The 27,141-nt window shown below is 35.7% G+C and overlaps 3 protein-coding genes across 10 annotated transcripts in view; 2 read left to right on the forward strand and 1 right to left on the reverse strand.

The window, feature by feature from the left end:
* Pld1_1 (phospholipase D2) overlaps window positions 1–27,141 on the reverse strand; it is a 51,618-nt gene that overhangs the window by 1,533 nt on the left and 22,944 nt on the right. For all 7 annotated transcript variants that reach the window (XM_054233308.1, XM_011182506.3, XM_054233307.1 and 4 more), the window contains 9 exons: window positions 14,243–14,804; window positions 13,694–14,183; window positions 13,364–13,623; window positions 12,889–13,297; window positions 12,716–12,820; window positions 11,430–12,649; window positions 11,244–11,369; window positions 10,605–11,184; window positions 8,168–10,537 (listed from right to left, as the gene is read on the reverse strand). In XM_054233308.1, the coding sequence (XP_054089283.1) occupies window positions 10,436–10,537; window positions 10,605–11,184; window positions 11,244–11,369; window positions 11,430–12,649; window positions 12,716–12,820; window positions 12,889–13,297; window positions 13,364–13,623; window positions 13,694–14,183; window positions 14,243–14,697 (3,747 nt within the window). In that variant the 5' untranslated portion in view covers window positions 14,698–14,804 and the 3' untranslated portion in view covers window positions 8,168–10,435. The remainder of the gene's footprint in view (window positions 1–8,167; window positions 10,538–10,604; window positions 11,185–11,243; window positions 11,370–11,429; window positions 12,650–12,715; window positions 12,821–12,888; window positions 13,298–13,363; window positions 13,624–13,693; window positions 14,184–14,242; window positions 14,805–27,141) is intronic.
* Window positions 14,941–18,089, forward strand: LOC105211172 (uncharacterized). Its single transcript, XM_011182505.3, has 3 exons — window positions 14,941–15,791; window positions 15,926–16,088; window positions 17,871–18,089. The coding sequence occupies exons 1-3, from the start codon at window positions 15,731–15,733 to the stop codon at window positions 17,947–17,949; spliced, it is 303 nt and encodes a 100-aa protein (XP_011180807.1). The 5' UTR covers window positions 14,941–15,730; the 3' UTR covers window positions 17,950–18,089.
* Window positions 24,368–26,722, forward strand: LOC128922525 (piggyBac transposable element-derived protein 2-like). 2 transcript variants are annotated; one of them, XM_054233310.1, is made up of 3 exons: window positions 24,368–24,725; window positions 24,803–25,564; window positions 25,620–26,722. In XM_054233310.1, exons 2-3 carry the CDS (start codon window positions 24,805–24,807, stop codon window positions 26,675–26,677), a joined length of 1,818 nt encoding a protein of 605 aa, XP_054089285.1. In that variant the 5' UTR covers window positions 24,368–24,725; window positions 24,803–24,804; the 3' UTR covers window positions 26,678–26,722. The 2 variants fall into 2 exon arrangements, with proteins under 2 accessions (XP_054089285.1, XP_054089284.1); XM_054233309.1 differs by having other exon boundaries at window positions 24,368–25,564.

Here is a 27,141-nt window from a genome sequence, read left to right on the forward strand (position 1 = left end):
GGAATCAGACTCATTCACTGTTAATCGATCCGTAATATATATGAAAAGGGATCTTAGTACGAGCTTTAAGCAGAGCTGCGAAAGCAACGGTTGACCAGTACTATTTTTCTAATAAAGAAGAAGAAACAGACCACGAATCCAATCCAACCATTTTCTAATATTTAAGAAAAACTAAAAGATTCTTCTTAGTAAATTCAGTTTGAAAAGCTTAGATTAGACGATCCGGAAAACGCATGTCACTAAATCTATACAACAATTCTCTTTCACTACTGCCTGCCTCGTCTCTAGCCGCGCCGCTTACGTACGCATGCACACCAGTTTTAATCATAGCAACAACAAGTTGTTTGATCAGTCAAAGCCACCGATGGAGCCGTACTACGCGTCGCCGGTATTTCTTGGCGGCGACGGTATTATTATCAGCAAACGGCCAATCGACGACAACCGAACTCACTGGCTAATCGATTTGAACGTGAATGTGTCAGTCAGTTAGTCAGTCACATACAGCATAGCGATCGGTCGGTTGGTCGCTCCAACGGTCGATTAGTCGGAGAGTCAGTCGTTCAGTCTCCAAGTCGTTCGTTCAGCCGCTCTCACTCTGAAGTCAATTGGATGGACTAGTCGGTGTGACATACGCACGTGTCGCTCCGCCACATATCGTATATGGTTAGAAGTGTGTTTTCGTTATATTTTATTTGCTTTCCATAAACGAGTTGTTGTTGTTGCAATTGTTGTTTGGAGCGTCAAGTATACGCTTGCTTAACACTTGTTTTACAACAAATATACGGACGTGTGGAAAAATGAAAAAGAAAACAGATACGAGTGACAATCGATCGTTGGTAATCGGTCAGCTGTTGCAAGAGAAACGGTAGCTTACGGCCGTAGTTGTTAGTGTTGTTGTTGGTTACACAATAATGAAAATCACATTGGCTTTTATGCTAATTTTTTATGCACATACATACGAGTATGTAAATAATCGCGTAGATAATTGTGGGAATTTCGTTGCGGCACTTGAACGCTTTATTGTTTACATACAAACACAAGCACACATAAATAAGTGTTTTCAACACTTCAATTTAAAATTATTACAAACACTTTTTATTGAGGCGATCTTTTCTGCACTTTTTTGCCATTTTAATGCTAATACATGTTGTTGTTTTTATTTTTGTTGTGTGCAAACACCGTTATATAAATAATGGAGCTCTATGATTCTAACTCATTTATCGCTTGGACGCTCACAGCTCCTACACTGCACTGAGCACACGCATTCTCCAAGCCAATTCGTGCAAGCACCTGCACTGCACTGTTTGCTTGTCACCTTGCCACCTTGCTGCAATTTCATATGCGCACTCACGCATTCTCACGCACTAACATACACAAACAAACATTTTTCAAAGCTTTGGCCTCGCCGTAGTTCATTGCATTTCCGTTCGCCGTCGTACAGCTCGTTGCGTTTCAAGTAGCTCTTACTCTACCGCGCGCACACACACACTCGCTCTCCTGCGCTCTCTCTGTCTCCCTCACATCCTCCCCTCACTTACACACATTACGCACCTTTGCGCTGCAACGCACTGTTCTTGGCACACACGTCGTCACTTCAACGTTCATCATTCACTTCCGTTGCGTCGCGGCCATTAGTTAGTTGCAAGCTTACTTAAATCGTAATAAATATTTAAAATATCGTTCTTTTTTACGGTAAGCACCAAATATGCACTACGTCTACAGTAGCTTTCCGCGCTCCGTATGTGTTTGCGTGACCGTTCGCGTGCGTGGCGGGCCCAACCAACAACCGTTTGGAGTAACACAAAAAGCGAACGCTCATTGAAGACTAAACTTTTGTAGTCGCTGGTACGCCGAACAACGCGATTCGTGCGCCACCAGTTGTTGAATTCTCTAATCTTACGACTACTGTCGTTTTGTTTTTGGCGGCATTGCCGTCGTTATTGCGTTCGTTCACTGGGCTCGTGTGATATTTTTGCACGATGTTGTTGTTGTAGTGGTGTTCGTACGCTACGCTAGCATATACTTTCGATCGTTTGCTGTGCACATACCAATCGTATTCGCGGTTCTACGCCGCGGTCGGTGGAGTCACCGCGCGTCGTTTGGGGTCGCGTTTAAGTTAGCGGCGCTGTGATGTTTGACGCGCTCAAACGCGGTTAGATGTTATATGCTGGTAGTTAATAATGATCTTGTGTTGCCAGATTGAAGAAGTGAATGTTATTTCTGAAAACCCAATGAACGAAAAATGTTGAACTATGTTTGAAATAAGACTCTTTAAGATCTGTGTGAGATCTAACGCATAAATATTTATCTTACGGAGACTAGACTAGATTAACAGTGGTTTCACTCTCTACTAATATTGTCTACAAAATAAAGACTCATCTTTACACGTAAAGCTTTTAATTTTCCGAATATCCAAGCTTTCACATTCCCCAAAGTACTATCCCCAACTACTGGCAACATCTCCAAAGCAATAAACACAAATGTGAATCAAACAAAAAAGCGCCAAAACACCAAGCCACACTTCGCAGTTAGCGCTCAGCTAGCGACAACGCTAACTTCGCGCCGCCAACGAATGCATGGTCGTACGCGTTCGTTTAGCTCCACATGCATGTCGTGTGAGTGCGTTGTACTCGTATAACAAGAATCGGCAGAAAAAAAGAAACTTACGAACGCGCGTACGAACACTTTTACTAACAAGCTCGTCAAAGCGTGGAAGGCACGAATCGCTTGCGAGGCGTTGGCGATGTTGGAGAACGTTGAGCGAACCGGCTACGAGCACGAATTGTTGATTGCGATTGCAGCAGAGCAAATACAAATACAAATACAACAATAAGCATAATAATAACAAAAGCAACAACATGTAAACAAAACAAATGCTGATAAATATGCAATCAAAGCGGTTTCTTACTTTTCTTGCTTTCTTTCTTTTTTTCGAGTTTTTGTTAGATTTTTTTAGTTTTTTTTTTCAGTGGTTGTTCTGCGTGTTTCTATATAAATATGAGTTTATATGATTTTATGTAGAAATATTATTTTGATTATATGTACCTACTACATATGTACAAATTAATTGGAATTAGTTTCTGCTGCATTCGTCACACTTTTGTAGCCTAATCTTCACAAATACACAAATGAGTTGGATTGGAAGTGGGAAAATACCAAACTTATTCATCCAAGAAGGCTACCCGAACTAGAACTACTATCAAGTAAATGGTTATTTTACCAGATTGTACCAGTTATAGAAGTCAGTGTGGCCTCAATTCAATGTCAAATTGAGTTTAGAAAACCTTAGACTCTTTTAAGGCTGAATCTCACTAAAAACCCCTTGATAAAATGTGTAGTTTGGATCAAATACATTAAAACCCACCCACAAATATCTGTTGTGACTCTACTAAATTGTAAACCAAATAGTAGAATCCTCAGAAATTTGGTCGGGTGTAATTTCCCAACTTCAAATAAGTGAATCATACGTCTTTGAGTAGCTTTTACCGTACAGCTGTGGGTTAAGAACTATCCAAACAGATACGACTTGTAAGAATGACCCCCACTATTGGTTTAACATATACACTTCCTTATCGTAGTCCTCCTTATCGCAAACATCTATACATCTGATACCATCTAACGACATAAAAAGTTGAGCAGTTGAGGAAGACCTTCCGTTTACAGTCATTCAAGCGGTTCTAAGCGACAAGTTACACACAAAGCTCATCTAAACCGTGAGTGACTATGATTTTTGCTTGCAGATAGCCTTAACGCTTCTACTATATACACACACACACACCCAGAGAGAAGCATTCCATTTGTCAAACTATTACCACATCAAATTAGCATTTTTAACTTTTTTCTCTCGACTCTTTTTTGTAATTTCATTTTTTTTCTAGCTTTATTTGTATTGCTTCTCACTTTTCGCGTTCAACCCACTCTCGAAACCTTGCCTGCCCGCCAAAGTTATATTATTTCAACTTTTCATATGTGTGTTAGCCCACTCGCGCCGCGCTCTTTCAAATTTATCGTGTCTCTTCGTACTCCCACCACCGCTCTTCGTTTGCATTGGCAGTCGTCTTGCCGTACTCACTAATGTAATAACTGTGGGCAACACGTGCTTTTATTACAAAATACTGTCGTAAGATGCGTCTTCCCCAACAGCAACAGCAACAACAACACGCACACCAACACACGACCAAAACAAATACAGGTAAATATTACGTATACGTCTCGTTGCTCAACGCAATCGCGTCGTCGTGCTTCGCTCTGATGCAACTGATTCTTGTGTATTTATTGTCACTGCTATTGTTGGCGTTGTTGTTATCATCATAGTATGTAATACATATTTACATATCGCGCTCGCCTGCCGCTCAGTTGTTAATACAATAATATTGTTTTTGTTTTTTCTTTTTCAATATTCTCTAAGAGGGAAGTCAGAAATAGAAGGGCATTGCCATTTGCGTGCTATTTTTAAACGCCAACACACAGCGTTCGGCATAATGACGCGCTCTCTTTGCCAAAGTCGCGTGCACTCTTCGTGTTTGCTTGCTGCTCAGACGCTCAACTGAGTTGGCTGGAGGCAAACTTTGTTTGAATGCATGCTTGGCATGATTTTGTTTTTGCAAAACAGCAACAAACACACATATGAATATCTAAAATTATGCTTTGATTTTTGTATGCATGCTTGCTTTTGTTTTTATCTTCTTTGTTTTTTTTTTTTATTTTCTTTGCTTTTGCTTTTGTTTTTTACTTTTAATTTTTGCTTTATTTCTTTGCTTTTCCTTGCATTTGCTTCTGCCTTTATTGTGTTGTGTTTGTCATGCTTTTATTTTGCTAGTTTATGTTTACATTTTGCTTTGTGTGTGAGTTTCTTCGGCGATTTGTGTTTTCTTTATACGCAAATACTACTTGTTTATTGTTGTAGTTGTTATCCATATGGATTTAGTACTCGCTCGTGTATGTGTGTGCACATTGCATTGGCAAAAAGCAGCTGTGCAAGTTTTAGACTTTTTTTTTTTTATTTTTGTTTCTTCTGTTTTGTTTTGTTTTGATGTGTTGTTTCTTTATCACTTTGCCAACATTCTCAAGACAAGCTTTTGTACGTGTTTTTTTGTTTTCTTATTAATTTTTTTTATTACTTTACTTATTTACCTCATTTCCTTAGTTTTAGCATGGTAATATCTAGTGTATTAGTAATTCTGCAAACTGTTTAAGTGTTGCGAAAAATATGTTTCTTAAAGATTTGCGGTTTGTATTGTTATAATTTATGTTTCTTATACCAACAAGCATCCTCAATTGTGCTTGGAACATATATAATTAGTAAAAATTTCTTTATACAGGGAATAATTTGTATTGCTCCCAGTTTTTTCTTGCGTGATAAAAAAAATTAAAAACAAAACTGTATTATTCTCTTGGCAACATGCTGCGAGAGTATACAAATTTGAAAAAAAATTCAGATTGACTTTAGCAGCATGTCAGTTGTGGTTTCGTTCGATAATATATTTCCATCTAGACGGCAACTTCATAATACCCCCCTCGTAGAAGCCCCCTTCTTATTTGCGAAGAAGTCGGACAGCTACTTTTCACAAGCCTCTTTTGAATTCAACATTACACCACCAAGGGCGTTCGCCGTGGACAGGAACAGGTGGTAATCACTTGGCGCTTTGTCCGGGTTATATGGTGGATGCGATAAAACCTCCCATCCGAGCTCCCGTAGCTTCTGACGAGTCATCAACGAAGCGTGTGTGGTCTGGCGTTGTCCTGTTGACCAATTCTGGACGCTTCTGCTCGATCGCCTGCTTCAAGCGGTCCAGTTGTTCGCAGTAGATGGTAGAATTAAGCGTCTGGCCATATGGGAGCAGCTCATAGTGGATGATTCCCTTCCAATCCCACCAAACACACAGCAAAATCTTCCTGGACGTCAATCCCGGTTTGGCCACTGTTTGGGACGATTCACCAGCCTTCGACCATGACCGTTTTCGCTTGATATTGTCGTATGTGTTCCATTTTTCGTCGCCAGTCACCATTCGCTTCAAAAATGGGTCGAGTTCGTTCCGCTTCAGCAGCATATCGCAGACGTTGATTCGGTCCAGAAGGTTTTTTTTTTGCGTCTAATTATACGGCACCTAAACATCAAGCTTTTTTGTGTATCCAGTTTTCTGCAGATGCTTTAAAATGGCTTGGTGACTAACTCCCATCTCCTGGGCGATGTCACGAGATGCCACATGCCGGTCTAACTCGATGTTTTCCATGATTTTATCGGTATTTGTCGTCACAGGTCTTCCGGCGGCTGGCTTATCCATGGTGTCGTTTTCACCTGCTCTGAATCATCGAAACCATACCATTCCTCCGGAGTTCGAGGTGATAGAGTCCCCCAAAACACCATTAATCTCACGGAACATTTCTCTAGCGGATTTGCCTTTAATGAAGGAAAACTTATAAAAGCGCGCATTTCGGCGTTAGTGAACTCCATGTTTACATGTCTTTAGCTGTTGAACGCAATATCCAAACTAATCATGCATAGCGTCGTTTTTTAGGTTATATCAAGACCTTTCAAAGATGTATAGTATTGCCAGATACGAGCTCTGTAGCGCTTTATACATAGCCGCGAAATTCAAAAGACAAAAAGGCGGAAGGGGGATATTTGCCATTCTAATATTAGAAATTTTGATTTGAAATTTTTGTAGTTTTGAACCGTTTTTTTTAAATTTCGATTATTTATTTTTATGAAAACAGTTTACAGTTAACAGTTATAACAAACAGAAACCAGTTATAATAAATAAATTTTATATGTCAGAAAAATAGTTTATATTTCTATATTAGTTTGATATGTTTAGCTATAATAAATATATAAAAATATATATGTATATATAATTATATAAATTAACGTATATAAACAATACATACAAATACAAATATATTCCCGGCCATATCAGAAGTTCATATACCTGTAATACATGCTATTCCTCTTCCTATTTCCTTCCTCTACATTCTTTTAGATTTTTTTCTTCCACTTTATAAAGTCACATATTTCCACACTTGCCCTTTGCATGGCATTCTTTGACTGTCTACATTACTCTTATTCACTTGCAGTCTGTATTACACTTCCAACCTTTATTGTTTTCCATTTGCTGTCCTCAAATACATGCAGATACACTTACACACATACACATTTATGCCTTTATTTGTTCTAATAGTCTTTTCAGCCTTTTTGCTTCAGCCCCTATGCCTCATCTCAGCTGTTTACCGCTGCTTAAGTTCCGCTGTCCACACACACTAATTTTGTTGTATTTTGTTATTACAGTTCCTTTGCGACAGGTTGTTTGCTGCCGTGTTGTTGTTGCAAACACACAAAGTAAAGCTACCAACTCGCCAACAAGCATTTCACTGTCATTGCCTTACTTATTGGTATTCTCGCTTATTTGTCGCAGATGAGCTTTGTATTTACTAGTGTTTTTACTTCCTACCTATATTAAACGTGTTGTTATTGCTGTTTTTGCTTTTGTTTTATTTGAACTTACAAGCATGAAAGTGCAACGACATAAAGTTGACTGCATGCCACAAGTATTCTCAGCTCAGCATACAGCATACACAGCGAGAATATGCATGCAGCATGATGTAGCGAGTCGCACAAAAGTCACAATAACAATAACAAAAACAAATGCTGCTTATTTTGTTAGTAGTAAGTAACACGCGAACTTTTATGTATACCAGCAAAGCAAAGTTTTCAACGCTTCAGGTCAGTAATTTATGGGCTTACACGGCATACATACATATATATTTATGTTTGTGTGTTTCTATGTATTTATGTATAAATGTATGCTGCAGCTACTAACTAATGCATATAGTGACTGCAGCGAATTCTAAACTCACTCGCTTAAAAACTCTCGATTTTTTCACACTTGTGCTTTACAGTTTTTTGGTTATAATTTTCCTTTCGTTAAGTATAATAGTAATAGCAAATGTTGCTGATTAATTAATTATCACATAGCAACACTAATTTACACAGTTCATTGGCAATTCACCGCAAACTTCCAAACTTTTAGCTTAAGCAACTCACATAATCATTAGCTAAAAACTAAACTAAACACCATTACACTTGCTGAATGCCACCACAGTTCAAAATTTTCAAAAAAACACTTCTTACAACAACAATAAAATGCACCACAAAATTCTTACACATTACCTTGTTGTTCGCCGCACTCTCCCCGGCACATGCACAAACTTTTCTCTTCTGGCCGCACTCGCTGTTCGCCAGTTCCAATTCACTTGCACTTCATCTTCATTTCGCTTTCACGCACACACAACACCATTTTGCGAGGCTTCAATTTCACTTTTGCCATAAACTTGCTGTTTACCGTTGTATGCACCGTTTAATTAAACAATTTTGTCAAAAATTTTAACTTTATTCAACAAATTTATCCGTACAAATTCGCACAAAAAACTCTGTTCAATGCTTACTCGCCTGTTTGCTTGCCAATTCAATGCAATTCGACTCCTAACCACACGAAACGAGACGACGAACTGACCCAGCCAACCGCGCTTATGCTAAAGTTACTACGCTTTGAAAGCGGCGCTGCCATTGCACCCTCCGCTGCCGACAATCGCCGCTGTCGCTGTGTAGTCGTTGCATTCGTTGACATTTGATGTTGGACTCAAGAGCGCTTTTTGTTGGCGTGAGCGCTGCTGCCTTTTGATTGTAGTTGTTTGCATTTGACTTTTACCTTCTTCCAGTGTGTAGCTCTGTTGTTGTTATTATCGCTCTCAGCGTTTACTTGTTGTTTAGCATGCCTCAATGTGTTTTCAGTTGCTTTTGCTTTTCTTAACTTTGTTTTTAGTCATTTGTTTTGATGAGCGTAGCATTTATACTCTTCTTTATTCTCTTGTTTACTTTGCGCTTCATCACTACTACTAATAATGGGCCTTTGAGTAAGTTTAATGCTAAGTGGAAATAGCAATGTTGACAAATCGTGTGGGCTTCCGCGCGTTCTACAGCGACATCTGTATGTGAGCTTGCAGCTTAAATTATGTTTTTGCTGAGCTCTCTGTGTTTTTGTAAATTATTTGTCATAAAAAAGTTTAAAGTTGTTGGTTGTGAATCCTAATTTTGATATTACATTTAGTGTTACTTTAATTTAACTAAAAGTAAAATGACGTTGGCGGCTATATTGGCTTAGGAAAAAGATATTAAAACGGTGTATCATCCCGAGATGGATTCTTACTACTCTTCGTGTGCAGGTGAAGGCACAGCAAGCAGCCTGGACCAAAGGAGCATTGCTGAAACTTCCGTAAGGTAGGCTCGATTCTATTGAAAGCTGCTGGTCGTAGAATTAGAGATCGGAATAGCAAGGATCATGCATGAATAGAGCACTATTTGATTGCACTGTGGTTGCTGGTGTATAAAAGATGTACCAAATAGTTCTTGGACGTATTCCTAAGAGGAGAAATTTTAGCCGGCCATGATTCCTGCTCAGTTCAGGTAGCTTAAGTCCAATTGTTGGCAGAATGCGATGCATTTACGGAAGTTTTTAAGACAGTGGTCTCGCTGAGAGCTAAGTAGAAGAAGCTAGGCAACATTCCAGACAGTCTTAAAGTCCATTAGACCCTATCACGATCAGCAGTGTTAAATAAAACTTCTGCGAAGCTCAAAAACCAGTGTAGCTAATAATTTAATGTGCCTTCCTTGCCAGAGGTTCATATACAGTCTTGTATAGCCAGGCGTTTAAATTAGTGAATCTGAGATATATCAACAGATAAATTATGTACACATACAGTTGAACTTCCCTAACTCGAATCACCAAAATCCACAAAAAAAACTTCGACTTCGAGAGACTTCCGAGTGAAGAAAGGTAATTTTTATGAAATTTTACCTCTATTGCCCATTCAAGAGTTCGAGTTATGGAAGTTTAACAGTATTTTGTTGCTTAAGCTTTGTGTTTCGAAAAAATATATTATTATTGTGATGAAAAATCATTATATTTTCTAACAAGATATAGTTTATTTTGATTTTCTATTAAAAATAGTTTATTTAAATCTATGACAAGTAATTTACAGTGGAATAGATGTTCGTAAAATAGCTTCGAATACTAAAATACTGTCGCAAAAATATTTATAATCGTTAATTTATAGTCTATAACTAAGTTCTAATTAAAAGTTAATGTTATGAAGTCAACAAAGCCTTATGCTACGCTTACAAGCTAATAAAGCACTTTAAACTTGTCAATTCTTAACGCTTCTCAATATACAATTATGGTTATAATAATAAAATAATAAAATTTTTAAAATAATTAAAATAAAATAATAATAAAAATAAAAAGAATAAAAATAAAAAATAATAAAAATGAAAAAATAATAAAAATAAAAAAAATAATAAAATTAATAATAGTTAATATTTATAATAATAATAATAAATACATTTTAGCAAAGTTTTAGCAGTGTAAATGCATGCCTGTAACTACGTCCACACGGCGGTAGGAATGAGTCCCTCTTTGCTGGTGCCAGGCGGTGTCAACACCTCTTTGTTGAGGAAGTCCAATGGTAGGTTGACTAGGAAACCCTACACAAACGTTTAAATAAATAATAATAAATATATATTTGATAAATAAAGACTTAAGATCACGCACCTGTATATTTGCCACACGCTTCATTGCCATTTCCGGATCGGACTTAGATAGTGGCGGTTCTTCCTGATATTTCCTCAGGTCCGCATATGATTTCACCTTATCAGTGGGCAAACATTTGAATACCTCCTCGTATAGCTCAGTATTACGTGTTGCAGTGCGTCGCCACATGCCATTCCAAAACTGATCAATCACCGGATCCGTCACATCGATTGGCATGCGATCCGCATCTGGATCCAGTAAACCTAAATGCTCCTTAAATAGAAATTTGCGCAGTCTGCCAGCGAATACGCCGCTTGGGTACTTTTTGCCATTCATGCGTCCATCTTCAAACTCTTCATCGGTAATGATAGCAGCAATTTCAGAATCTCGTTTGCCAATCATTGAACGATCGTTGATATTTGCCGAGCCGCATATTACAACACGATCGTCGGCGATCAGCAACTTGGAGTGAACATAAATAAGTTCGGTGATTGGCATGTTATTGAGTTGTGAGTTTGTGCGTAGACTGTGGAAGGAGATGTATTCACCGGGATCTTTTATGCCGACCTCCAGCAGGCGTGTGAGTATTGCTGAACGACCGCTATGGAGAAAGAGTTTGAGTATAAGGTAGTTGAGGAAAGGAAAGTAGCATTTTATTACCGTGATATCGATGCGTAATTCCAATGCGTGATTGCGCGCACCGCATTGCCAGTGCTGCCACCCACATCACCCTCAAAGCCAGGCAGTAGTGGTATGATCACATATACACGGAAGGTCTTGCGCTCTCTGTATGAAATAGAAAAGTTAGGCTACTTGGTTACAGCATTAACCGTCACTCATACTCACTTATGCGCGCGCACGATCCGCTTGAAGAGCGTCTCACCAATCTGATTGCGCACATTGCCATACGCGCCGGTCGCGCCCAACTGCATGGTGATGAAGAATTGATTCTCGATGTAGATAAAGTGCTGCGCCTTCGTTATGGTTTGTATGTAAGCGTCATGTATGCTTTGTTCAACCAAATCCTGCTCGATGAAACCGCAGCTCCATGAAGATGCGCTGCGCAACAGCTGACATGTAACACGATTCTGCCGCTTCAGCACGATATTTGGATTCAACTTGATGTTGTGGTAACTCTTTGGCATTAAATATGGGAAGTTGGCGTTATCGCGCATCTTTTCCAGCTTCACTGCATTCCAGCGTTGTATGAAATGACGCGCCACATCGCGCGCTGCTGGACCCACTAAACACACGCCCACGTCATGCCAAGGCATACGTGGTGTTGAGGAGCGATCGATGATATCGACGAGTGGCGCATCTAAGTTCATCCAGTCTTTGAGTATGAAATTGGAGTAATCCTTACCGAACCAATACTTGGCTTGACCATAGTAATCGTTCAGTATTTGCGTTTGGAATGGTGTGGGATCTTCTAGACCGCCGAGGCGCCCCGTTTCCACTTCATCAATAGTGAACACCAGCTGTTTGGGGTCTTTTAACACATCCGGCGACTTGTCACCCGCACCGCGTTCATGTTCGTTCATTGTAAGCCGGTTCACCAAATCCTTGCCCTTACGCATCGCATTTGTAGTGATTTTCTCCAAAACATTCTTACGCTCCATCTCGGGTGTGTTTAATTTCATGCCCTCAATGGCGATTGGTTCGCCAGTGCTGGATGAAAGCAATTCAGGTATCACAAGTTTATCACCTGGCGACAATGTGCGCAGCTCAACCTCTTCAAATTGGTGTTCTTCAATATTTGCGCTCAATTGTTCTCTCTTCTGTAGGTCGATATTTACATTGGCACCCTTGCGTGAGGACTTCTGCGAACCAAAGGCTGAGTCTGCATCGTCTTTCGTAAAGAAACCGCCCAGACGTCGTGTGCTACCCGAAGCAGAAGCAGTGGATATGCTGCCAAGGTCAGTTAGACGATGTCGATGGTCATCCCAACGGCCATAGCAAAGATCCAGACCACCGATGTAGGCGTAGGTCTGATCGACCACAACTATCTTTTCATGATGAGCCCAAAAGAACACGCCAGCGCGCGCATGATCTGGATGTCGGAGAACCTGAGTGTATAAAATGATACGAATATGAGTAACAATCTCCGGAAAATATGAATATTAGAAACATACTCTTATATTCTCATGTGAAAGCCTCTGTTTGCTGTAGTAACTGTTAATGCCCAAAGCCATTTCGACCTCTTTGTAGAGTAGCACGAATACTTTAATGCCCTGTGACTGCAATGGGAGAGAGAGATAAACATTTTATTTACAAGACTCAGATTTTATCACGCCAGTTTACTCACCGCTTTGCGATGTAGTATCTTATCCAAACGCCAATAATCACCATCCACGGCGGGCCGCTTCATATAAATCTCTGGACTCAGCCACCAATCAGCAATGTAGATCTCCTCTTTAGCCTCCTCAAGCGCATCCGCTATGGCGCCCATATAAGCCGAACCGTCGACATGCCAACTTGCTTGAATACCCGAACGCACAGGCGCGTAAGACATGTGCGGATTGGGATAGGTAAAGTCGCGGGCATAGCTATTTGCAGTCTTCTTAAGGTATTGCATCCACTCTTTGCACTTTCGACGCGTCCAGCACTTGAGTATAATGTGACGACTATTGGTGAGCACCTGCAGCCCCTTACGCATGCCCGTCTGATAGATGCCAGTGGAGACGTCGAAGCCCTGATCGAATAATATCACAGATCTAAAGAAGCGGAAAAAAATGGTAAAGATTAAAAATGATGTATGAAAGCTGCTCTCGAAATTTTACCTAATCACACCATCGTTGGGACGTATGTAGCCGAAGCAAGTCTCCTTGACGAAAAACCAACGATTACGCCATTTGCCATAAAGCACGTCCGAGCAGAAGAAACTGCAGCGCACACAGCACTTCTGCTGAAAACAACCAAAGAAATTGCAACCCGCCTGACCGGGACGCGTGGAGCCGGTACGCTTAAGTATAGCGCCCTCCTTACCCTTAATGCCGAGGTCGGACACAAACGAGACATTTGAGACTTCGACGAAGGTCAACTGTGGGAATGCAAAGGTATGATTAAAATAATAAGAACAGAGTATAACGGATCCTAGCCTTTCGACTCACCGTATCGTGATGATTTCGATACAGACTGATGTTCAGTAAATTGTACAGATAATCTTCCAACTGTTTTATACGCATGGGCAGTGATTCGACCGTTATAAGCGACTCGGGTCGATTGGGAAAACGTGGCAGCTTTCGCTTCTTCTTCCTTTTCCTGCCCATAATACCGAGGTTTGCCAGAGGACTACTGCTTGTTCTAGCCAAGGCCGTAGTACTGGTGGCATTATTGTTACCGTTACATTGCGATTTCTCGCTCCCCTCACACAGCGTAGTCTGCGTCTGCGACTGCTGCATGGACTTCAGACGCGCCTCATCGGCCATTTGTATGGCTGCTTTTTTGATTGTGGCACGCTTCTCTTTGTGACTACGCATCGGAAATGGAATATTGAGTGAGGTGCGGAAGAGTGTCAACTGCTGATGCAGCGAATGGAAATGTTTGTAGCGTCTTTTAATGGTCCACGTGTAGGGACCATGCGTCAGTTCGATGGTATACCTGTGGGGGTGTAAGAAACTTTAATTTCTGCTAATATAAAAATTTGCAAGGAAACTCACAAATTTGGATTCAACAAGTGCGTCGTCACACTGCGCTCATTGTCGATTATGCGCACTTGTATCTCCATGCCGGGTATGAATACTTTACGCTGAAAGGAATTGAATTTCATGCTCGGCGCATATATAGAGGTGTATGGTATCTCTGCCGGTTGACCTGGCAACGCGCTGGCACCCTCCTCCTCATCGTCATCGTCATCGGTGTCTTTGCGCTGCACTAGCACTGGCTTATCGCCGACATTCGACAATATCGTCACGGAATCGGGGAACGCCAGCGTCTCATCATATTCCGATTCGACGAGTGAGAACTGAAAATCCGGCACACAACGTGTACTCTTCTCCTCGTTATCTTCCTGTTCCAACTCTTCGGGTGTGCCCTCTCGACTCTCACCATCGATGCTATCGGCGGCGTCGACTATGTAGGCAGGTGGTTGGTGGAGATCCATATTGCTGGTCATCGTTATTGCGCCACCGCCGTCGAACTGTGAATATAGGTGTGGATAGTCTAGCTCATCATAGACCAGCGCCGGATTCGCAAGACCTGTCTCACGATCGATGAATTCGTCTGTGGGGGGGGAGAAAAAATAAAGTGATGAGATTTTGAGGAATTCGAAAATTGACCAAAATAATTATTAAAAAAAAAATAAAGTACTGAAAGCTCCTCTAAGCTTCTTTAAATAATGAATTTGTATGTGGAATGTTATAACCTCACTTTTAATTATTTCTTCCAATCATAGAAGAGTCTTAAGTATACAAGAAGCCTCCTGAACCCACCAAATTTTCATCTGAGGATGCTCTAGTCCCCAGTGAAATGATAATTAGCTTACTTTTTGGAACACCCTGTATCAATTCTAACATTTTTGTAATCACTAATTGACAGGAGGACCCATAATCCATTTAATTGAAACAATTGACCCTGAAAAACGTTTCCAGAGTGCAACCAACTTTTTCGAAACAACGCTTCCCACGAGAAGAATAATAAGAAGACAACAACCTATGTATCTCGGCGCAACTTGTAAGTAGTAAAGCTGAAAGCTTAATCACAACAAAGCTAGTTGAACACTAGAACGGAACTAGTTAAATCTGAAAGCGCGAACATAAGTGCAGAGACGAGCATTTAGTAGCTATTCGTGGGTAGTTGAGTGTGTATGGAAGAATGTGGGGCTCTTGATGCCACAAACCAACCGTATTCTACTTCAAAATAAATTAAATCGGCTGTCTGATCTAATCACGAGCAAAGTATAGAAATCTCGAGCGACCGGCAGTGGCATGTAACTGTCTTTTTTATTATTTGGCGGAAACCAGAGCAAACAGCAAGCTGACGATGTGGAATATAAATAAGCGTTTAACTTAGTTTTGCCGATTCAGTGTGTGTGCGGCAGCGAAAGTGTTTCGTATTGCGTAATCGTGGGCGGACAAATAGTGAAAAACCCGTAAATTAACTCAAAAACTTCCAAAAATTCTCATTTAAAAAATTAGAGTTTTTCAAACATGAAACTCGCCGTAGCATTTATGCTGCTGGCCGGCATGCTGGCCATCGGCGTCAACGCCGGTAAGTATGCTACACAACTCTGCACATCATTTGTACTCTGGGTTATTGCTAAATTGGCGCATCCTTTGCATTTGCTTGTGCTTTTGTTGTAGTTTCTGTAAAGCAAACAACAGTAATACCATTTCAAATTGCAGGCAACGAACCGGTTTGCTCATATCGCAATACTCAAGGCGAAACGATATTCCTCAAATATTTGCCGCTACTCAAACAGGGACAGGATTATGTGGACTTTGGTGTGGATGGCAAGTGTGTGAAGCGCGCCGTTTGTTCGGAGCGTTTCAAAACCGAAGTGGAGGAGTGAGTTGAATTTTGTTAATTAAATATTAAATTTTTTTTCTGTTCACTGTTAACAGTATAAATATCTTTTACTATTCACTAGACTGATTTTGCTTTTAAACTTAATTATTTGTTTTTTTATTAATATTAAAAAAAAATTTTTTTTATAAAATAAATATTTTAAAATTTGTCAATAAAATTAAAAATAGAGTTTAAAAAAATATATTAAATAAAAATAATTATTAATATATTTTTTATATATTTTTTATAATTGAGTTTAAGTTATTATTTATTTTTGAAGATTATTATTATTTTTTTATGAAATTATATATTTTTCATAATTTTTTTTTATTTATTTTTATTTTCCTTTTTTTTTTGTTTTTTTTTTTTGTTTTTATTTTTTTTTTTTAAGAAAATGTTACGTTTTTAAATAATTTTGTTTTCTTTTGTATTTTATTTTTAATTACTATTAAAATTAAATTGAATGAAAATTTTTAAAAACATTAATAAATTAAAAAAAAGGGTTCAAAAATATAAAATAAATAATAAAAACATATTTTATAATATTTTTAATTAAATAAATAAATAATTTGGGACTTTATTTATATTTTAAGCTTGTCATTTTCAAAATATTTACTAAATACATTTTTTTAATTATTTATTTGTATTTTTTTTTTTTGTATTTTTTAAAAGAAAATGTTCCGCATAAAAACATGTTATATTTTTTAATACTATTTTAAATAAATAAATTATTAGTGTATTTATTTAATTTAGAAGTTTAATATTTTCACATTTTATTAATTGTAATTTTTAATTATTTTTTTAAATTATTTTTAAGTTTATGAAAGAGTATTTTATATTTTTTAATATTTTCAATTTTTTTTTTTAATTTATTTCTTTATTATTATTTAAAAAAAATCGCTTAAACCTTTTATATTTTTTAATTAAAAAAATAAATTATTTTAGTTATTTTTGAAGATAATTGTTTCAAATTTTTTTTATAATTTTTCTAATTAATTTTTATAAATATAATATATATATATTTATATATTTTTAAAATATTTTATATTTATTAATCTTCAAATTTACTTTACTTTTTTTATTAAATATTTATTTATTTAATATTGAATATTAATATATTTACATTTTATTAAATGTAATCTTTTAATTATTTTTTTTTTAATTTATTTTTAGTTTATAAAAGAATATTTTATAAAATTAATATTTTCAATTTTTTTATTTTTTTTTTATTATTTAAAAAAAAATTCGCTTGAACTTTTCATATTTTTTAATTAAATAACTAAATAATTTTATTTATTTTTAATGATAAATATTTTGAATTTTTTATAAAATTTTTTTACTTATTTTTATAAGTATATATATTATTTTATTTTTAGAATATTTTACATTCATTAATATTTAAATATTTTTGTTTTAATTCTTTTACTTTTTTATTATTTTTTTTATTTTTAGTTTATATTATAATATTTTTTTTTAAATTAATTAATTAATTTAAATTTTTCAATAATTGTTTGATAATTTCAATTTATTTTTTTTTTTAATTTTTATTTATGAAAAATCTTAATCTTTTGTCATTTTTTCATATTTTTAATTTATAAAAGAATATTTTATTTTTTATTTTTTTTTTAATTAATTAAATTAATTTTTAATTAATTTTTTTTATATTATAATTTAAATTTTATTTTTTGATAATTATTTAATAATAATATTTGTATTCTATGAAAAAACTTAATTTTTTGTATCATTATTTTATATAATAATATTTTTTCGTTCTTTTCTCAGTTGCGGCAAGTATTCCGTCACATGCGGCAACAAAAAGACCTTCAGTGGCGTCTTTCCGGGCTGCTGTGTTAAATGTTAATTGCAAAAACAAAACCAAAAGCAAAAAAAAACCAAAAAAAAGCATATAAACTTCAAATGAACTACTCGTAAAGTTAAACGTATTCACCAAGAGCTTACATAATGAAAATACTTTTTTTTTAATAAATTTAACTCAAAAACTGTACAAACGTTATTGTTTACTGCAAACCTATGTATATAACCATATTATTATTATTATTAATAAGAAAATTATAATATTTTATTAAATATATTTACTAATACCATATCAATATATTGGAAAGTTATATAAAAATTAATAAAAATCATGAAAGCTTAACAAAAATATATTTTTTTTAATTTCAGCCTATATATTTTCTGAAGAAAAAAAAAACTAAAAAATTTGAGTTGACAATTTTTTTTGTTTTCCAACTACGTACGCACTGTTAACTGTTTATTTATTTATTTTTTTTTTTCATTTTATGCCTTACATTTATGAGGTGTTTAGTGCTTAAACACGACAACAGTTCAACGCACTATATACATAAATCTGTGCCGCATAACGGAGCTTATAAAAAATGGCAACAAAGCCGAAAACATGTCACAAAAACAAAACCGCAGTTTTTATGCACAAAATTGTTGTACAACAATAATAGTAAACCATTTTACGGCTAAATAATAAATCTGGCGACGCCTCAATGAGCTCGAGCCCATATGTTTCTACATATACATATATGTGTATGAGTGTGTGTCTTGATGTGTTTGGAGCATAAGGTTGAGGTGAAAAGTTAGGGTCATGCACAAAAGAGTCCACAAATAGACGGTTAACAGACATGAACATAACCTTTTATGAGCGCATAAACAATGGAAACACATGTACTGCTATAGACGATAGTGTAATAGTATATAAGTGTTAATAGAGGCAGCATATAGCTTTTGTGAATTGGTTTGCACAAATTGCGGTTAAAAATCATTGAAATTGAGTTGAAGGAAATGCAAATGTATATTGGTTGTTCTACAAAAAATAAGCAGCTTGTAACTATTAATTTAGTAATATTAATTTTACAACAACATCAAAGCGATATATTTCATTTTTATTTTATTTACAACAACATTAAAAGATTAAAAGATAAAAATATATATATTTTTTTTAAATTAATTTACACAGTCTTGTATATGTGCAGTAACCACAATCAGCATTTTAAAATCAAAACTGACCTTCAGCACACATTTGACATTTACAAAATGAGGAAATTATAAAAGAAGCCTGAGAAAATTGTTTAGAGCACATGTTTCTCACTATGAAATTAAGTACTCGTTAAGTCACATGTTGAAAAAGAGCAATAAAAAATAATTATCACACAGTTCTAGCGCATACTCGTATTCTTGATGAAGCAAGTTAACCAGTTGGCCATTTATAACTACTACAAGCAGTCTACAAGCCTTATCTTCTACAAAAAAATTAAAATTAACTTTGCGGCAACAACAAGAAATTGTCGCTTTATTAAAAAAATAAAAGTAAAAAAAAAAACAATGAAAAAATTAAACCGCAATGCACTTGCAAGCGCGAAGCACTTTGTTTTGAGAATTAGTTGAAAAAATGCATTTAATTTCGTAAGCTTTGATGGAGTGTTTTTGTGTTGAAATAAATCATGTCGCTAAGTAAAATTAATTAATTACACAGAAAAAATATTTTTTTTAATATTTATGTACATTATGATCGATCGTTTGGCTTCCTGTAGAGGAAGTTGTTAATTAAAATTATATTTTTCTACGTATCAGCATTTCAAGAACTTAAGGGGTTATATACAGTTAGGATTTTCAAAAAATCGATTTTTTTAATATATATATATCTGAGTATACACACCTAAAATTTCAAGTCGATCCGACGAATATTTTCGAAGTTATAGACACATTAGTGAAGGCGCGCCGAGGGATCTCGCAGCAGGGGACAAAACTTTAAACTCGTTTTTCTCGAAACGGTGTTTTCAAAGTCGGTGAGCAAGATTTCTCAGAAAAGGCTGAACCGATCGGTTTGAAATTTTTACACAAGCTTCTTAACTATATTTTTTAGTCACTAATCGAAGGATTTTCCCATCCGATGAAAATTTCTTATTTTTATAAACAATTAAAGACCCTAATTTTGGTCGAAAATAGAACTTTTTGCTTTCAGTAGCCGCCATTTTGTAAATTTTTTTTTAATTGCTAACTCCTTCGATCAATCACTAGATTATTTATTATATTAATGAAATTTAATTTTTTTTTGCATTTTAGATGATCTAGTCCAGAGATATCGTGCTCACAGCAAGAGGCCTTTTTTGCGGACCTCTGTAAAATTGGCAATTGACAACGTTCCCGATAATTATTTTTGGCAATAAAAAATATGTGAATATAGTTTAAGTTTGTCATAATATACCTGCCAAGTTTCAGAGCAATAAACCAAATAGTTTGCTTAGCAAAAATTCTTGAAAAATGCCTTTTTTCGACCTCCTAACTGTATAAACCCCTTAAAGCGGGACTTTTTTTTATTGGTTTGGCCTTTTTGGTTCATGTTTTTCTTTGAAAATGTTGTCGAAACCCGTTAGTTTCAGCAGATTGGCACTACAAGTCACAGATCACAAACTGTCTATCAGTAATCTTTCTGTAATATTAATTAGCGAGCGCGATGGTGTGCCTCAACCTCATTAGAACCCTTTGTGTGTTAGAGTCTGATGTTTTAAGACTAGTTCAATACAGTCTTAAGCACTTGAAGTGAATAAGGAGCATGTCAATTGCAAGAAGAAAGGTGTCAGTTGTAGAAAAAACTAAGTTAAGGGTGGGCTTCAAAATTTCAAAATTTGAAAAAAAAATTTCAAAAATATCAAATCAATTGGAGGAATATTCTAAGAGATATACCCTTTGGAACTTCCACCCATCAGGCCACGTCAATACGAATGTAAAACCTTAAATGCATTTATCTCAAAACTCAATTTTTCAAGTCGGTATACACGATATCTCAAAAGGTTAGGAAGCGATTAATTTAAAGAGAAGCGATTAGTTCAAACACTATCTAGTTAATGAACGAAGGATTTTTTATATTGATAGTTATAATACTATTTTTTTCGAGCCAATATATGCCGAAAATTTTACCAAAAAGAATTTTCTATTTTCCTTCGTTCATTAACTAGACTTATCCAGGTACCATCGAAATGTTTTTGATTTATTGATTTTGGATGAACCAATAATGAGTTATGATGTCCACCGCAAGACCTTTTTCCTGGACACGTCATGGGAGTTGAGGTGCCAATGGCTGAGTTTTCGGAAGTTAAAAATAAAAATTTCACAAAATACTGTTTAAAGATGTATCCTTGATACGCTGAATTGCTTAAATGATTGTATATACTCAAAAAATTTTAAAATATCCTTGTTTTTAGCGTCTGAAATCCACCTAACCCCTTAACAGAGTTTTCACTAAAGGAAGATCAATTTTTGAACTACCCTGTTCATTCAAAGTAAATCATATATGTACACAGATGACACAGAACCCATGTACCTATACATTATAAACTCTATCTAACTATGTATATGTTAAAACACATCCATCAAATTACCGCTATCTACCTTTGATAAAGGGTATTCCCGACAAGTTGAACGGTGCTTAGAAATCTAAAGCCGCTTTAGATACTACAGATAAAAGATATTGAATAATGAAAGATTTGTAGGTGTTACATAATCAACTCGCTCAAACAAGTTCTTTTTTTTTTTGGTTTTTTCATGTTTGTACCCTTTAGTAGTACCGCTTACACTTACGCCTGATAGTAATATCAGGTGTATTTTGCAAATATCTACGTCATTTCTACTGCGATAAATATAATATATATATGAAATATAATTCATAAAAATATGTTTTTTTTTGGAATATCCCTATTTTTATATTTTTTCTAAACATATGTTGCCGATATTCTACATGTTTACTGAGAAAGTACTAGTAACAATTGTTTATTTTTTGTGCAATTGTATAATCTCTGTTGTCAGTAGCTGTAAATGATTAGCGATTAACATATTTATAACATCAATTGTTGTCACACTGTGGGCGGCCTCAATCAAAAAAAGGGAGATAATGTGACCTCAATCGGTTTTGGGAATTTCAGTTTCATTTAACTGTAGAATGAATGGTGAAACCTGAAGTTGATCGCTTGTTTAATGGGAAATTAACCAACAAAAAGTATTTATTCAAGAAACTGTCATAACAATACTACGTTGTCAACTTTTCAGTAGAACTATAGCATTTTCCAAACCAAGCACTCGACTTCGAACTCGTTGTCGAATCGAACACGTACTCGCTTACTCCACAACACAGACGATCGAGCTTCATACCGTTCGAGTGTGAGCTACGTATTGCTTACAATGGTGCGAGTGAAAAAATGTGGAACTTAATTGCTAATCCTAGCACTTCAGAAAAAGTTTATCAAGCAGATTCAGTGACGTGGCTAAGGAGATCATGTCTAACTCAAAAATAACAAGTATTGCGTTATAATGTTGTAGACGAAAGCAATGAGCCTTAAAACAACTAAAATTCTTGTTTTTATCATCATTATCTTTGGAATCTTATCACTCACTCATAACTCATTACTAACACTAATGTTCTATTAAAAATAGCACGTTTAACTTTTGGCTTAGTCACAAAGACACAAAGGCCTTCATACTAAATACTAAATTCGAAAGCATTTTAAGACGCAAAAAAGTCCACGAAAAAGTCATAAAATTAAATTAAATTAAATATATTTAGACTTTATCAGTGCTTCATACGATAAGAAACATTTAAGCTACTAAGAAACGGAAATACTTGAAGGTTGCCAGCAAAACAAATGAATTCTTTACGATAAAAAGAGTCACATTTAGAAAAAATTGTTGTTTTTCAAAGGCTAGTTCTAATCTATAAAAGTACTTTAATACCTTCGTATCATCATATAGAGTAAATCTGGTAATCAACTACATCTTTGGATGACTCTACGTATGCAACCCCGATGCAATTACTTCTCACATATTACTTTCTGGTTTTTTTTTCTCTTTTTTTTTGTCTGCAAGTTCAAGTTCGCAGCACGTCTCTTAGTATTTGTTTCAGTGCTAAATTTTAGATTGAAAATATCACGTATCATTTAGTTAATTATTTTCAAAAGTCACTACTTGCCAACCAGTCATTGGTCAGCTGTGTGGGGAGTTGACTGATAAAGCTTATAAACTTGTCGACTGATACGTAAAAAATTAACGATTTCGCAACAAAGATAGATCGACGTTTTTATTAGTTATGTATATCAGGTTTGTTAATCGTAAATAAAATGACAACAAAACTGTTAGTAAGAACCATTGACAAATTTATGGTTACGACTCTGACATTTGACAAACAAATTTCAGGTGTTGAGGTTTAGTATAATAAATATGAAATAAGAAAAATATTAAATAAATTTAAAAAAAAATAAAAAAAAATGTTTTGGAACAATTTCAGATTAGTTCAGTGAGTTGACTAAACTCATTTAATTAAAATTGGATACATAAATAAAATGAAGCGAACAATCAACAGAACAAGGCTAGCATTTTGGAAATTAATATTATAGTTACTGAGAACAGTCTTTTATAATGAAATAGCGATAAAATTAAAACGGAAGCGCAAGCAAAAAATTCGAAAATATTATTATTTGAGGTCAAGTTCCGTTGTAGTCATTCCCAGAGTTTTTTCAAATATATATATATATATATATATATATATATGTTTAATAACGCGTTAATGCCTTTCGAAACATTTATTATGTACTTAGTACAATAAATAGCAATTTGCATTATCCGAAGTCGCTTAACGCATTAATAAAACACCCACTTAGTACCTACACAGCTGATTTGAGAAATAAATATGGCGCATTGAAAGAGCGTAAGAGCGAACTTAGACGCTGTAAACTAACAACAGCTATCTGCTTCTGTTCAGCACGATCACTTTACTGAGCGCATTAATTAATGAAGATGAATCAGCTGATCTTCAAAGACAATTTACGAGCGCTGATGTAATATAAAGTCATTGGCTTTTATGGGGATTTCCGTAAATCATTTAAATTAGAGGAGAGAATATGCGATAAAGATGTGACGGTAAAAAATAAATGACGTTAGTTAATGACAAAGTAAGTAATAATAACAATGTCATTATGAAATGTAATTAACATATTAAAATACATAGTAAAAGTAATTGTACTCATTTAGATATATATATTGCGAAAAGCGAAGTTTGGGCTGAAGAAACACTAGTAGAAGGTAAGTGACAGAAGTGTGATGTGCTATTGACGTCACTGTTACGATTATCGACGAGTATATCGAGCACGATCACAAAGCGGAATATCTGTCAATTTATTATATGAAAACAAAAAAAAAACGTTAACTTCGGCTGTACCGAAGCTAATATACCCTTCACAGGTGCATTTCTTTTAGTAACTATGTGTTTAACCCTTTCGACCCCAATGTTGCCTGAGGGCAATTTCGCTAGTTCATAGGCCTACCACCAGCGTTATTTTTGTTTTTGATTATTGAACCGATATGATAACGGTAGTCTTATGAGTCAGCACGTGGTGTGATCAAAAAAAAAATCACTAGTAAATCATTTAGCAAAGCAATTTGATAAAGACTGCAGCAGTGTCGGCGAAAATTTATTTCTGCATGAAGGAGAACATTTTTAAAAGAGAGAATTTTTTAAATAATTGTAACAAAAATTATCAATCTGTAAATGAACTACTTTTCAGCGATTGTTAAGTGAAATATTTTTGCAAGAAAATTTCTTTAGTTTTAAACCAACATCAGGTGAGTAATTTTTACATATGCGAAGTTGCTTGTGAGCAACTTTGGGCAATTGTGGTATAAAATTTCCATGACTTTAGTTATGAGGCCTCAAGATAAAGGTTTGTCAAATGAGGACGTACAACGAATTTTAAACTTCGATTGGGATGTTTCAACTGATGAAGAAAGTGGTGATGAGATAGAGGATGTGTCTGCAGTGCTGGAGCAGAATTTGCAAGGGATTATGGAAAGAGGGGAAAGCATAGAAATCGGACTTCTTGACAATATAATTACGGAAGACAACGAGCATGAATCTTGTTCTAGTGAAGGGTTTTGCATTGAAAAAATTGATTCGAAGGCATTAAAATGGAGATCAAAGCCATTTGAAGCTCCTGAAAGTGTATGGAAGGCAGATGTCGACTTGGAAATTCACGACGTCATGATGCCCGTAGAATATTTTTCACAATTTTTTGACTGTCGTGCTATTGATTTGATCACGCAGCAAACTGATTTGTATGGACTTCAAGAACTGGGCCTTGAACTTAAATGTACCAGTGTAGAAATAAGACGATATATTGGTACTCTACTGTACTTAGGTGTTTTAAAACTACCCCAATTTAAAATGGCATGGTCTCAAAATATTAAGCTTACCGCTATAACAGATTCAATACCTCGTAATAGATTTGACAAAATTAAACAGTGTTTACATTTTAATGATAACAGCAAGCAGCCTAAAAAAGAAGATTTAAATTATGACAAGCTATACAAGATACGTCCACTGCTCGATATCATCAGAGAAAACTTCAATAAACTTCCTCAAGAAGAACATCAAAGCGTTGATGAGCAAATAATTGCGTTCAAAGGTATGTGCTTACACATGTGTTGTATCCGTATTTTTGTTGTTACTTTTGCTTACAGGACGATCAACGTACAAACAATACAATCCAGCTAAGCCTCACAAATGGGGGTTGAAAATGTTTACGCGTGCTGGAACGTCTGGACTTGTATATGATTTCACGCTGTATGTTGGTGAAGGCACCTGTCAATCATATGGATTGGGACTTTCCTCGGATATAGTTCTCTATTTAGCGAAAACTATTCCCAAACACAAGAACTTCAAACTTTATTTTGATAACTGGTTTACATCAGTAAGCCTTCTGATTGCATTGAAGGAAATGGGCATATTCGCCACTGGTACTATACGTAAAAATCGAATAAGCAACTGCCAGTTACTTTCAGAAGCGGAACTCAAAAAACGTGGAAGAGGATCTTATGACATGAAATGTGAAACCAATCATAATATTGTATGTGTAAGGTGGTTTGACAATAAGCCGGTCCAACTTATATCATCGCATATAAGTCATGAACCAGTTGGCATTTGCAAACGTTGGAACCCAAAAGAAAAAACACACGTAGATGTCCAAAGACCTGCGATAGTTGCTAACTACAACAAAGGCATGGGAGGTGTGGATCTAGCGGACATGTTGATGGAACTTTATAAAGTTAACCACCGCTCAAGGAAGTGGTATATACGAATTTTTTATTGGTGTCTGGGAACGTCTGTTACAAATGCGTGGCTGCTTTATAGAAAACATTTAAATTTGCTTCATCCGAAACAGAAACACATTCCCCTAATAAAATTTCAACTGGAAATTGCTGATGCCCTTCTGCAATCTACGTCTTCTGCAGTTTCTATGCAAAGAAAGCGAGGCAGACCGTCCAACGCAGAGAGGAATGATAGCGATACAAACTCTCCATCGAGCAGTGTGTCGTCGCATAACACGAAAAAGTACAGATTCCAGCCGAACCCTCCAGAAACGAAACGATATGATAAGACGGAACATTGGGTAGTATTCGGTGAAAAAGGGCGCTGCAGGTTGTGCAAGACAGGAACTCCAATGTCCAAATGTCTTAAATGTAAGGTCCATCTTTGCTGCAATAACAATAAAAACTGTTTTTTGTCTTTTCATACCTAATTTTTCCCCAATAAATAAAATAAAATGCGATTAGAAAAAAAAAAATATTAATAAATTCTATACCACCATTGCCCAACGTTGCTCACAGGCAACATTCTGTAGCGCTCAAACGGGTGGGAGTGGCGAGTTGAAAATTTTACTATACCTTTCTAGAATAAATATAATGAGATTAAAACTAAAAAAAAAATTTTAAGATTACAGGAAGAAAATCGGGGTCGAAAGGGTTAAGCAAATCTGAAGACGTAAGAAAAAGTAAGTAAAAAAAAGTAAAACATTAAACTAATTCTTTTTAGCCGGGTTGTTTGCTAGAAACATTAAGGTTATATAGTTAAGCGATTTGAACAATTTCTTGATGGATCGATCAATTGATTCCGATCGTTCAGTTTGTATGGCAGCTATATGCTATAGTGAACCGATCTGAACAATTTTTTCGGAGATTAAATTATTTCTATGAGCAATAACTT

Source organism: Zeugodacus cucurbitae, chromosome 6 (assembly GCF_028554725.1).
Source record: "Zeugodacus cucurbitae isolate PBARC_wt_2022May chromosome 6, idZeuCucr1.2, whole genome shotgun sequence".
In the NCBI taxonomy this organism is placed as follows: Eukaryota; Metazoa; Arthropoda; class Insecta; order Diptera; family Tephritidae; genus Zeugodacus; species Zeugodacus cucurbitae.

Excerpts from the sequence above, each read along its gene's own strand:
- LOC105211172 (XM_011182505.3), top strand. The coding sequence starts at position 15,731 with ATGAAACTCGCCGTAGCATTTATGCTGCTGGCCGGCATGCTGGCCATC. Across the intron at positions 15,792-15,925 it reads GGCCATCGGCGTCAACGCCG|GCAACGAACCGGTTTGCTCA; the intron begins GTAAGTATGCTA and ends TTCAAATTGCAG. Across the intron at positions 16,089-17,870 it reads TTCAAAACCGAAGTGGAGGA|TTGCGGCAAGTATTCCGTCA; the intron begins GTGAGTTGAATT and ends TTCTTTTCTCAG.
- LOC128922525 (XM_054233309.1), top strand. The coding sequence starts at position 24,793 with ATGACTTTAGTTATGAGGCCTCAAGATAAAGGTTTGTCAAATGAGGAC. Across the intron at positions 25,565-25,619 it reads GCAAATAATTGCGTTCAAAG|GACGATCAACGTACAAACAA; the intron begins GTATGTGCTTAC and ends TTTTGCTTACAG.